The sequence below is a fragment of the Parasteatoda tepidariorum genome, chromosome 7 (genome assembly GCF_043381705.1).
Source record: "Parasteatoda tepidariorum isolate YZ-2023 chromosome 7, CAS_Ptep_4.0, whole genome shotgun sequence".
Classification (NCBI taxonomy): Eukaryota; Metazoa; Arthropoda; class Arachnida; order Araneae; family Theridiidae; genus Parasteatoda; species Parasteatoda tepidariorum.
In genome coordinates, this window is record NC_092210.1 from 15195975 (window position 1) to 15208246 (window position 12272).

General features: G+C 31.4%; 1 protein-coding gene across 1 annotated transcript in view; it reads right to left on the bottom strand.

Moving 5' to 3' along the window:
* Nucleotides 1–2463: 2463 nt before the first annotated feature.
* LOC107445086 (uncharacterized protein CG3556) overlaps nt 2464–12272 on the bottom strand; it is a 21663-nt gene continuing 11854 nt past the window's right edge. Inside the window, exons 6-10 of the mRNA XM_043054676.2 lie at nt 11922–12100; nt 9174–9366; nt 5140–5311; nt 3575–3714; nt 2464–2654 (exon numbers count right to left, since the gene is read on the bottom strand). Of these exons, the coding sequence (XP_042910610.1) occupies nt 2584–2654; nt 3575–3714; nt 5140–5311; nt 9174–9366; nt 11922–12100 (755 nt within the window). The 3' untranslated portion in view covers nt 2464–2583. The remainder of the gene's footprint in view (nt 2655–3574; nt 3715–5139; nt 5312–9173; nt 9367–11921; nt 12101–12272) is intronic.

The following is a 12272-nucleotide window of genomic DNA, read 5'->3' on the forward strand; positions in this document are numbered from 1 at the left end:
GGAAATAAAAATATGGCTACCGAAGCCGAACATCTTCAGGGGGTACCAGCTCCGGAAGCCATAGAACAAAACCTTTTCTATTGAATTTTTTTAACTCTAAACAATTGAGAAAAACAGGGCGAAATTAAAGTCTTAACTGAGCAGCCCCAGTTAAGCATTATATTAATCTGTTTCGCAATACTTAACCTTCCCTACCATTTTTTTCTTCTACTGCGCATTTTAATTGAGGGCGTTGCTTTCTTTTATTTCAAATGTGTCTTTTACATTGAGTGTGTTTCAGAAAATTGCTGTTTGACCAGTTTAATGTGAGTTTTCGGTTTTTCATTTTTGTATTATATTTTCAAGATTATGTACGAAATTTCTCTTCTGATTAGATTTTATGTATTGCTTGTATTTTTCCAGGACTTTTGCAAACCCATCGGGGTGTTATTTCCATATATGGCAGTACTTTTACTTTCGTTACTTGTACCGCCGGTACAAGTAAAAAGTACGTACTTTTACTTGTACTTCGTTACTTTTTAAATTTAGTACTTTTAATTGTACATTCGGTACTCTTTTAGGGAAAAAGTGCAAGTATTTGTAACGGAAATGTCGAATGAAATCGTTACTTTTTTCTAAAACTCGGTAAGCTTTCTAAAAATAAGAAAAAAATTAATATTTTTTCAAAAAATGCTTATGTTTTTTTAATTTTTAAAATTAATGCGCAATATATATGCATTCACAGCTAACTTCGTGTTCAAATACCTTGACCTTTTAAAATTGTCATTCCTGAAAGGGAAAAGACGGCTGTTTTGAACTGCGAAAGGTTTCGCGATGTGAAATCGCTGGACAATTTATTGTTTGCTGCAGGTCTGGTACTTTACATCCAAATTTAATTGGTTTGAAGAAAAAGCTAGAGAGGAGGCTACAAAAAAAAATTGCTTGGGAAGAATTGTCCAAGCTGAACACCCTGCTATAACTAATAAAGTAACAGAAAAAAAACCCAGGGAATCTTAATTTTCTAAAGCTGAAAACATCATGCCAATCACCAGCGACAGAAGAATTTATGGCATACATGAGCTCAAATGTTGAAACGGAAAGCATATCAATTTTGAATCGATATCCAATCGCAAAAAAAATATATTTGAAATATAATGCTACAGTACCTTCTAGTGCTCCCGTGGAGCGCTTATTCAGCGTGGCTAAGCACGTTCTGAGAAATTCTCGCAGCAGACTCAGTGACACCACTTTCGAAATGCAATTATTTTGCAAAATGAATAAAAATATTAATTAGCAAGTTATTTTCATTCATTTTCGAGTTTTATGCATTTATTTAATACATTTTAAACAAAAAATGTTGGATTTTGTTATTACGTTTTTCAATTTTCTTTTTGAACTCACTAATAATACATTTTTGTCTTAATACATTTTTTACTAAATACATTTTTACCTAGTACATTTTTTACTAAAATTATGTTTATGCCCGACCTTGTCAAACAACGCCCAGTCAAATCTCTAAGAACTTCAGAACTATTTGTGCTATTGAAAACTATTATAATTACTATTTTAACTCTTGAAAACTCGAAGGTATTAATTTAGCCGCTGATACTAAAATTCGTTTACAAATTTTAATTATTCCGTTAGGCAGAAATGTTCGGAAAATGATTTTCTCGCATGACTTCAGCATTAGCCATTGTTACAAATAAAACTGTAGACTGTTCTGTTTCAACTTATACTGCACATTCAATTATTTTTTACTAGCTCAAAGATCACAAAGCTATCTGAAACCCCGTGTTTGCTTTGTTTATGTTTGTGCTTTTAAAACGCGTTTCTATAGAGTAAAACAATTTTAAATCAATGGTAATTTAAATAAATAAAAATAATAAACTAAAAATTAAAATCAATAGATAAAATTTCTTTTTCGTGCAAATCCATAAAAAGTTTGATATTAAAATTATATTTGATTTTAAAATTATATTATACGATTATATTATAAAATTATATTATAATATTCTTCCGAATTTAAAAATAAATTAATGTCCATAGCTTTCAAAATTAAAAATAATTAAGTAAATAACAACAATTTTGCAAAAACATTAAAGAACGTAAGAATATTATTCAGTAAAATTTTAGGTTACTTTGAATTTTCGATTTCCTAGAAATGTACTTTTGAATCATTACTTTTTTTGTTTAGTACTTGTACTTTTACTTGTACTTTTTACTCGTTCCTTTTTAAAATAAGAACTTTTTACTTTTTACTCGTTACTTTTTTTAAAAATACTTGTACTTTTGCTCGTTACTTTTTAAAAGTAACGTTGCCATGTATGGTCACCATAGATGGCGCCACTGGAAAAAAAGAACAATCTCACCCCCAGTGCCTTAATGGCTTACAAGAACAACAAGAAATCCATGGTGATATTTCCATTTTAAAATGACTCCCTTTAACGTTGTATTTTGCTTTTACCAAAGTAATACTCAATTCAATGTGGGAAAAAATATTTATTTAAAGCACTGATCACATTGTTGAAAGTGATACTTTCTTGGAACAGATAACAGATATTTTCTTCGATTATATCGACAAAACGTTACATATATTCATCAATATTAGTTCATGGAATATCTCTTGTACCACATGGCAATGTGATCACCTTCGGATAGAGTTATTTTTTCTGGCCCTGAAAAAAAAACGATAATATTAATTTAATTCCAAGAAATCAATTGTAATAAATGTTAATTTTGCGTATTAAATAAATTTTTTCTCCAATCCATTTATTATGATAATTGAATAACTGTAAAGTAGAAAAAGATTTCAAAAAATTTTTTTCTGGCAGAATTTTCTCACCATCAGAAATTTTTTTGATGGTGCATTTATCAATTTTATGGAAAAAAAATTTCAATTTCATAATTAAATAGAGAAAGACAGAAAGTCAATGTTCTAGCTGCAGAGGAAAAGCGAGCTTTACTTTTGAACCTAAATTCATTCTGCTACCAATTGCTTAAAATTTTTCGTTGATAGCAGCACAATATTAAACCTTTCATTGTTTTAAATTATCTGCTCACCATGAAAAATATTGTGTGCTCATAAGCTGATTTTATTTTATTTTATAACCGTCGTCGAACATTTGGCCCAATTTTTTGAGCTTACGACTACTAATGTTCAACTCCATAGCCTTGTAAGCTTGATCCAGAAGACAAGGGAACTTTTGGATCAAGTATTAGGAGAAATTTGGCTACGTGGAGAACATTTTGATGGAACTAACCCGCATTTGCGTTACATGGAGAGGAAAACTACGAAAATCTCCCACGGATAGCCTTTAGGCAAGGAGACTTTACTGAGGATATTTTACATCAGCACTGTGATCGGTGCAAGCGGATGCAGGTGGTTAAAACATAGACGAAGCTTAACCAAACATTTATGAATAGCTAATACCATTTCACAACGCTTACTAGATTATGCCATAGTATTCAATATTTTAATTCTAGAAAAATAATCCGGCCTTTTAAAAAGATACTGGTCATAAATCGGTTAATCTGGGTAATTGAATTAACATCGGATGCATGTGAACAAGTATTTGTAGCAATTCGGTATTATTACCTTCTTCCTCTTGCTCAAAAGCATTTCCTGCTGCTGCTTTTTTCTTATAAAATAACCAAAACTTTCCATCCTCCGGATTATTTTGAATGTCGGCCAGTTCATAAATATCCAATTCTCCAGATACTGTTTCGTATTTAAATCTAAAAGGAAATAAACGAATGGAATTATTTTTAATGCACTGAATAGTTTAGGAGACAGACGATTTTTAATAAAAAATATTTAATTGCCTTATTTGGAAAATAAATGTATTAGTATTTTTGATTGTTTGAATATTGTCTGCACCTTTTATCAGAAAACAAATTACAATATGTTTGATTACAATGTAGTTATTTATTCTACGACATCGTGATGCATATTGGATCTCACATGCTATTACATCTGTTCTTTAAGAAGCCCGTTACTTCTTATGGTATTTTACAGCATAATAGTCAAACTTTCAATCGTTTTCTACCTATTATTTATTTCTAAATAGTTCTGAATAAAAACAAACTAAAAAGTTCTTTTTCTTTTGTAAAGAAGTGGCAAGATCTCATATATTATTAAATCTGTTCTTTAAACAGCCCTTTGCTTTTTAAGAAAGGTATTTTACAAAATAATAGTTAAACTTCCAATCGTTTGCTACCCATAATCTATTCTGGAGAAGGCTAAACTCCATCCCAAGTTATCGTGCCAATGATGACGATGATTTCTGGTACAATAAACAAAAGAATTATTTATTCGAAGTCCAATTTCAGGGTTGTCAACTACTGTGAATTCGGCAAAGAGATTTTGTTTTGTGGTATAAATTTAAAAACTAAAACATACTTGAATTTGGTTACTTTTATCAACCGCCGTGATATCTGGAATTTTTCGCGATCCTCCGTGTTGTGATCTATCCTCGGTGTGGTGTAGGTGAGATATCTATCATCTTATCTTTTTCTTATCTTTTTCTTTCTCTGAGTTATCCATTAAATTTCAGTAAGCCTAAAAACTAATTGAGTCACGATGGTTCTGTAGTTATGGCAATGAACTGTCATAGTGAGGAACTCAGGTTCAATTCCCTGTGGCGGATTGATGTCCAGTCAGCTACAGATCGATGGCTACCAACCAGCTAGGGAAGTAAAAGTATACCGTTGTCTGAAACATGACGTTGGTAAAGCAATTCCGGAGCCTTCAATTCCATGTTCCCCCTGGCCTACAACCAACTGTAGCGGGAAGGATTTACTAAGAATAAAAAAACCTTTTTATAGTTTGATAATTTAAGCCATTGGCATGGGATTTCGGTAGGTTTGCTACATGAGTTGCTGAGAAGCTGATACAGACAAGTCTTTCTTTAACCTACTATGGATTAATAAATGCATGAATAAATAGATAGAAAAGTAAATAGATAATATAATACATAAATAAATATATAGATAATAAAATTAAATTAAATTAAATTAAATTAAATTAAATTAAATTAAATTAAATTAAATTAAATTAAATTAAATTAAATTTAAAATGAATAAAAAATTGTATAGTACAGAACGGGGACTAAAATGCTATGCTGAAAACTGAATTACTTATAAACACAAAAAAATTCGTACTTGTATTTTTTGTCTTTGAGTGCAGCAAACTTCATCACATCAAACGCTGTGAAGTATTTTGGTACTTTGAGTATTATTGTGTGAATCACATCTTTGTTGCCTCCTATAAACAATGAGTACTGGACTTGAATCTTCGGTCCCAAGTAATCATGTACCTCCGCCACAAGATCATCTGTAGAATGTAATAGAAAATGTAACGTGATCTTTAATCTGAATATCATGTAAAATTGAAGTGAAGATTTAATTTTTGAAATGCACTGAATAACTTTTGGGCTACTTTTTCGATTTTAACTAGGAAGGAACTCCTAGTGTTGCTTTTTAATCATGGTTTAGAAATTACTCCCAAACATGAAATGGATGTACGTGCAAGTCATGGATTATTTTAACCGTTATTTTTATCTCCCGATACAGGTAGTGGTTTAGGCTTTTCATACTAAACTCCGCACCTTGTAAATATGAAACCAATCCTGATGATAAAGAAAAACGTGAGACACAATCAATCTTGGCGGAGAATTTCAAGTGAAAAAAAATCAACATTTGTTCCGCATGGTGTAAAAAACCAATATAACCTTCGATTTCTAGAATAACGACAAACCCCAGCATCGGAGCCGCAATGACTCATGGGATAGCGAGTTCACCTTCCAATGAGGCGAACTGGGTTCAAATCCCAGTCGATACGAATTCCGCATCCGTCTTGCACCGACCAAAGTGCTGACATGAAGTATCCTCAGTGGTAGACGGATCATGAGTTAGAGTCCCCTTGCCGTCAGGCTAACCGTGGGAGGTTCTCGTGGTCTTCCTCTCCCTCTAACGCAAATGCGGGCTAGTTCCATCAGAAAGTCCTTCACGATGGCAAATTTCTCCCAATACTCGATGAAAAAGTTCCCTTGTCATTTGGATTGGGCTCAAAATTACAAGGTTACGGAGTTGAGCATTGGTAATCGTAAACCCATAAAACTGGATCGGCTGCTCAAAGACGGTTATAAAAAAAAAAAAAAAAAACCCAGCATCGACTGGTAGATGCGAATTTCGCATCCGGCTAGTACTAACCACAGTGTTGACGCAAAATCTCCTCAGTGGTAGGTGGATCATGGGTTAGAGTCCTCTTGCAGTCAGGCTAACCATGGGAGACTTTCATGGTTTTCTACTCCATGGAATGCAAAATTCGGGTTAGTTCTATCAAAAAGGCAAATTGTTCTCAGATCCAGAAGCTCCTTTGTCTTCTGGATTGGGTTCAAAAGCGCAAGGATACGGAGTTGAACATTAGTAGTCGTATAACCAAAAAATTGGGGTAACTGTTCAAGAACGGTTATAAAATGATATATAATCTTAACACTAAAATTTGGGACAACTACTTTACACCAAAGTGATGTGCCAGGAGCATGGATAGATCCTGGTGTAATGAAATATTAGCATTGTTTTTTTATATTTTGTGTAACGTAATTTCCACCATTTTTGTTATTTTGCAACACTAAAATTTATAATTGCACACAAATATACAAAATCGTCCGGGAAGTTATTTTTACTACACAATAGGAAGAAAAATGCATTATCTTTGGATGCATGTATACAATATTTGATAGTTTTCGATTAGTCGGAAGCAAGCAAAGAGTAGACAAAAAATATAGACACTCGCCTACTAATTTTTTTAAAATTCTTTAAGCACGTAGAAATTTAAAAATAATAAAATAAACAAAAATTATGACATCCTTGTGCTCTGTTGACCGAAAGGTACCCAATATTTCTTAAAATAATAATAGTTTGTTAATCAAACATACACACCACACAATGAGAATATTGATATAAACTCAAACAAGGGTTAACAAAACTGAAGCAGAGAGAAATTAAATTATTTCATACACTTAACATATTTATGTGCATCCTCTTATTAGAAATTAATTATCTTCTTTATATAATTAAATAAATAGATATATTTTCATAACAATTTACATCTGTTCGGCATCGTGCGAGACAAAATCCAATTATTACTCTATCTGCTCGATTGTAATAAAAAGCATCGATAACCTGACTGTTTCCAAATTTACGCCAAGATTGGCGGAAAAAAAATTCTTGAATGGAGTAAAAGCATCTTAGCGTGGTGTATGTCTTATCATTTATTGGAGTTAATGAAGTTCTTATATAATAACATTTTTCAAGTTTTGTGTGAATGCTAGATTCGGTATTCACTTGAAATAGACACTCAATTTTCATAGTTTTTCTACACCTAATAGGGATAGATATAACACCACAGTTTCTATAACAGGGGTTTCCAACTTACATGAGGCCGGGGGCCACAATTAAAAACGCAAATCAAATGGTGGGCCGCAACTTTATCAAAATTTTATGTAGGACTCTTTTATGTTTGAAGGAACATTAAATATTACTGTCAGATTTTTACCAAGTTGTACAAAACAAAAGTATTGAATTACAAATTAAAATAAGAAGTAGATTTTTAAAAATATTTAATTGCATATTAAAAAATTCGGGCTACAATAACTTTAATGTGCACCCATGTATTAAACAATTAATGTGCAACAGATATCTAATTGTTAAGATATAAAACTTTAAAAAGGTTGGTATTAAAACTTACATAGTAGCACACAAAATGTTCAATGACAAAATTGAGGTTTGTCTGCTGCAACCACCAGAGAATAGATATTTACATTTTAAATTTAAAATTTACAAATGTGTGTGTAAATATTTTCGTCCAAAATGAGTGGTTTCAAAAAGTTAAATCGGAGAATTTCTTCGAGAAAATTTCTGATACACACATGCTAAATTATATTCACAAAATACAAAAAAATGAAATAAAAAAGAGCAACATACACGATTATTTTTGTATTTGAATAAATATTTTCTTGGATGCAAAACCTGAGAAATAAATTTTTTTGCACCGTTGGTATGTTAAATTTCACAGAAACGAAGAAATTAGGTTTTTATTAACGAGAAAAGTATTTTAAACCCATAAAAGATTTTTTACGAAAATTTTCCGCAAAAAAAATTACAACTAATATATTTTAGTTCGTGGGCCACAAAAAAGGGCTTCGCGGGCCGGATGCGGCCCCCGGGCCGCCAGTTGGAAACCGCTGTTCTGTAATATAGAGTTCTTTTAAACTTTTAACATATAACTATTGCTACAACTTAATAACTATTTCTAACATGTTTTTTCTAAACTATAACTATTTCCAATATATTGTTTTCTAAACTGTAACTATTTACAACGTATTGTTTTCAAAACTGTTTTCAAAATTGCTTTCAAAACTGGTATTTCCAATATACTGTTTTCTAAACTATAACTATTTCCAACATATTATTTTCCAAACTATAAAGAATTCCAATACATTATTTTCTAAATTATAATACCTGTTTTAAACATATTGTTCTCTAAATTATAATACATGTTTTGAACATATTGTTTTTTAAACTATAACTTTTCCCAAAATATTGTTTTCTAAACTATAACTGTACCGCAGTGGACTGATCGTAAGGACACGGTTCCCAGTAGAAGTCAAGCATCACTGGTTGCGATCAGTAAGCGGGTGGGTGACCACTTCGATCAGCCTGTATAGGGACTTAGGGTGTGCGGTATCGGCCCTCATTAAACTGTTCTACCGTAAAGTGCTCGACTTTGCGGGCTGGTTGTCGGGCTACCAAAGCAAAGATGCCATCCCCTCTGCCGAGGATTAAAATTGCGATGGCATGTCTTCGGATCATCCTCAGAGATGTTTCCCAGACCGTCGCCAATAGCCCATTGTGCAATTCCAGTGCAGCGTAAATGAATTACAGCAACAAAATCAAACTATAAATATTTCCAATATATTGTTTTCTAAACTGTAACTATTTCCAACGTATTGTTTTCTAAATTATACATACTGTTTTCTAAGGTATCAAATTTCTAGCGATGTCAGCAATCTATGTTTTGGATAAGATTTTCAACTACCTTTCAACATGAAATACACATTCAAAAAAAGATGTTGCAAAATAATTATAGTTTAAATGTTGGGTGAAGGCTATGCGAGGGTAAAATTGCTTACCTTGGTCTCTTGATGCTGAGCAATTGGTGAAAGCAATGTCGACCAGGGTTTTGTCGTTCAGCAGTGGAAGGATCAAGTATGTCGACAGAACGTCAGTTGGTGGAACTTTCATGGATTTTAAGAGAAATCGAAAAGCTTTCATGTGATCCCAGCCATCATCGAAACCATTGATGGCGACGCTTGACAATAACGCCTGGAACATTCGAAAGTTTTTAATTTAGTTTTAAGTTTATATAAATGTTCAAACTTTAATTGTTAACATAATAGGCAAAATTATATCCGGGATGTCTCCCAGACCGTCGCCAATAGCCCATTGTGCAGCTCTAGTGCGACGTAAATTAACAACCAACCAACCAACCAAACAAAATTATAATTTTAAAAAAAAAGAAAATCGAAAAGAAGATCGCAGATGATCCCCACACATGTGACTCATGACGTCAGCTTCAGCTGATCGTTAATAAGTAAAATGGCGTGTGAAAATTCAGCTACGTTTCTCCACACACGTTAGAATGTTAATTAACGTGAAGGTAATTAAATACAGCTCCGTATCTGACATCAAATTTGTTAAAATATAATTCTTTTTCAGATTTTTCATTTGTTTAATTATTTTACTTTAACCGTGACATATTTTTGTTTTATCTACCGTAATTAGTTTGTTTATGCTCTACATAGCCTCATGCCTGCCTCTGTGTTCAGTCAGAATTATATAGTGAAAGGAACGAAATCTTTTTGAAATAATCTTTTTCAAGGATTATAGAATATATCATTAAAGAGAATTGATACTTGATGGGCTTGGCTTACTCGTAATAGAATGGAAAGAACACTTGCTAATGTGAACAAATGCCACGTTTCAACAACCAATCTGGATCGATATACCCACACTACGTCACTTGCAGGTATCCCATTAGATAACTGCAAATAACGTCATCGAATGTAAATAATGGCATTTGTCGTTTCAGAAGCCAATCGGGTTCGACACACACGCTTGACGTCACTTACTGGTATCCGATTAAATTTAATTTAAATCACATAGTTAGTCAAAATCACTTCCCTTCATCTCGAGTTGCAAGTACCAAATTACCAACCAAATATCAGGTAAAAATTTTAAAAAATGCTAATCATTACGTAAAAACAATATTATAACTAATGCTTCGCACTGAAATGGTTAAAATTAATTTGTGTAATTTTTGCAAGTAATAAATTAAAATCATTGTCATTTTTGTACAAGCTCACCAGTGAAGCATTCTCTTGAATTTGTTAACATTAACACCAACATTAATAGACGAATATAATAATTTAGGTCATAAAATAAAAAAAAGTTTTGAAAGAACTTAACATAACATCTAAGTAAACATAAAACTAAATGGGTATTATTGAAATAAAGTACTAGCAGTCTATTAAAATTATATCTGTTTTGAGAACATTTGATTTCACGAAGGCACCAGATTTTTTTAAAACGAAGATAAATTTTTAGTCCAATAAAAACTAATAGATTTCAGCATTTATATCTTATTTTTAACGAATTTACATTTTTGTCTTTTTAATTTAACACAAGCTACAGTTTTTATTTTAAATTTTCAAAAGGATTTGAAAAATTAGCATATTTGTTTGATTTGCAAAATTTAAAATTAAAAATTTTGTGTGGTTGAAAATATATAAAATTTTTGTAACTTTAAATATCGCATTTTCTTTGTTGTAAAATTCATTTTAAAATATCAAACACTTTTCTTACAAGATATATTTACCTAATTGAATGAGACACAATCATAGACATTTAACGTTATTAGATATTCCGTATTTATTTTTAATTCGAATACATTTTCATTTGGCTTCCTGTAAACTCCCTGCTTCATAATTTTTTTCACTTTCACTCTTTAAGGATTAACACCAGTAGCTTTGTTTCTTTTATTCGTAGTGACACACAATGAAACTTATTTATAAGTTTTAAAAATTTTTTAAAAAAAAAGAAAAAAAAAGCAAAGATGTTAACTATTTTTAACAGAAACCCTACAAAAATTTGATTCCACTAGACTGCGAAGATTGGTTGTGGCATGTTATGATATTGTAGTGATTCGTTCTTAACAGACTTCCTTTTAAGAGCTTCCACTAATGTTTTCCACAACTTTATAATCAAGTTATTTCACTAGCGTTGGCCAAATAGTAATTTATTTTACATGAAGCTAACGGAAAATTATATTTTAAAGCTTCATGTTACTTTTGTTCATGTTTAATATTTAAAAAAAAACTTCTTCTTTAAACACCAAATAGCAATTTAGTTACATTTTTCTCTTGATAAAGCATTCAAAATGATAAAAATCCTACTTTGAAAGAATATTACTGATAATTAAGTTATCTTATGCTCTTAAAAGTATATTTGTGATTTATGTCAAATAATTTTGATTAACATCAATGATTTTTTAAAAAAAAGACTACTTGAAACAAATCAATGTTTCGTTTAAAAAAAATCAAGTTTTTTTAAATCAAGACTTAATTAAAATCACACGATTATTGACATCTCCTGATTTAAATTAAACGATTTTAATCCTGTCAACTTTAGTTATTAATAAACTTTAATACAGTTAAAATTTCTGAAAATAAATTATAAAATATTGGCTTAAATAGTGCTTGAGGTCGAGCAAGAACCTTGTATTGACCACAAAAAAGAAAATTAAGCGTATCTAAATAAGTTCACGATTTTCTGAAGAAGTTGTGACGGAAATTCACATTTTTACAAAACAATACACAAACCTGAGTCATAACAGCTGTTCTCTGGACATTTCCAAAACTACCACGTTCACTTTGTAGACTCATCAACCTAAGAACGGTTTCTTTATAAGCTCTTGAAAGCTCTATTCCGTTTGGAATTGAATCGCTACCACCTAGTCGAAGTTCGCAAGAAAGAGCCATCACGGCAAATGCTTGGTAATCTGAAGGAAAAAAATAATGTATGGAATTTGCAAGACTTATTTGCTGCTTTGATGTAACTAATCCAGCATATAAAATACTTCGTTAGCTGTACTCTATTTGCGCAGTTTTGAAAGCATTTAGAGGGTGTTGAGCTGCCAGGATGTCTGGTAGAAAAAATTTTTTAAAAAAAAA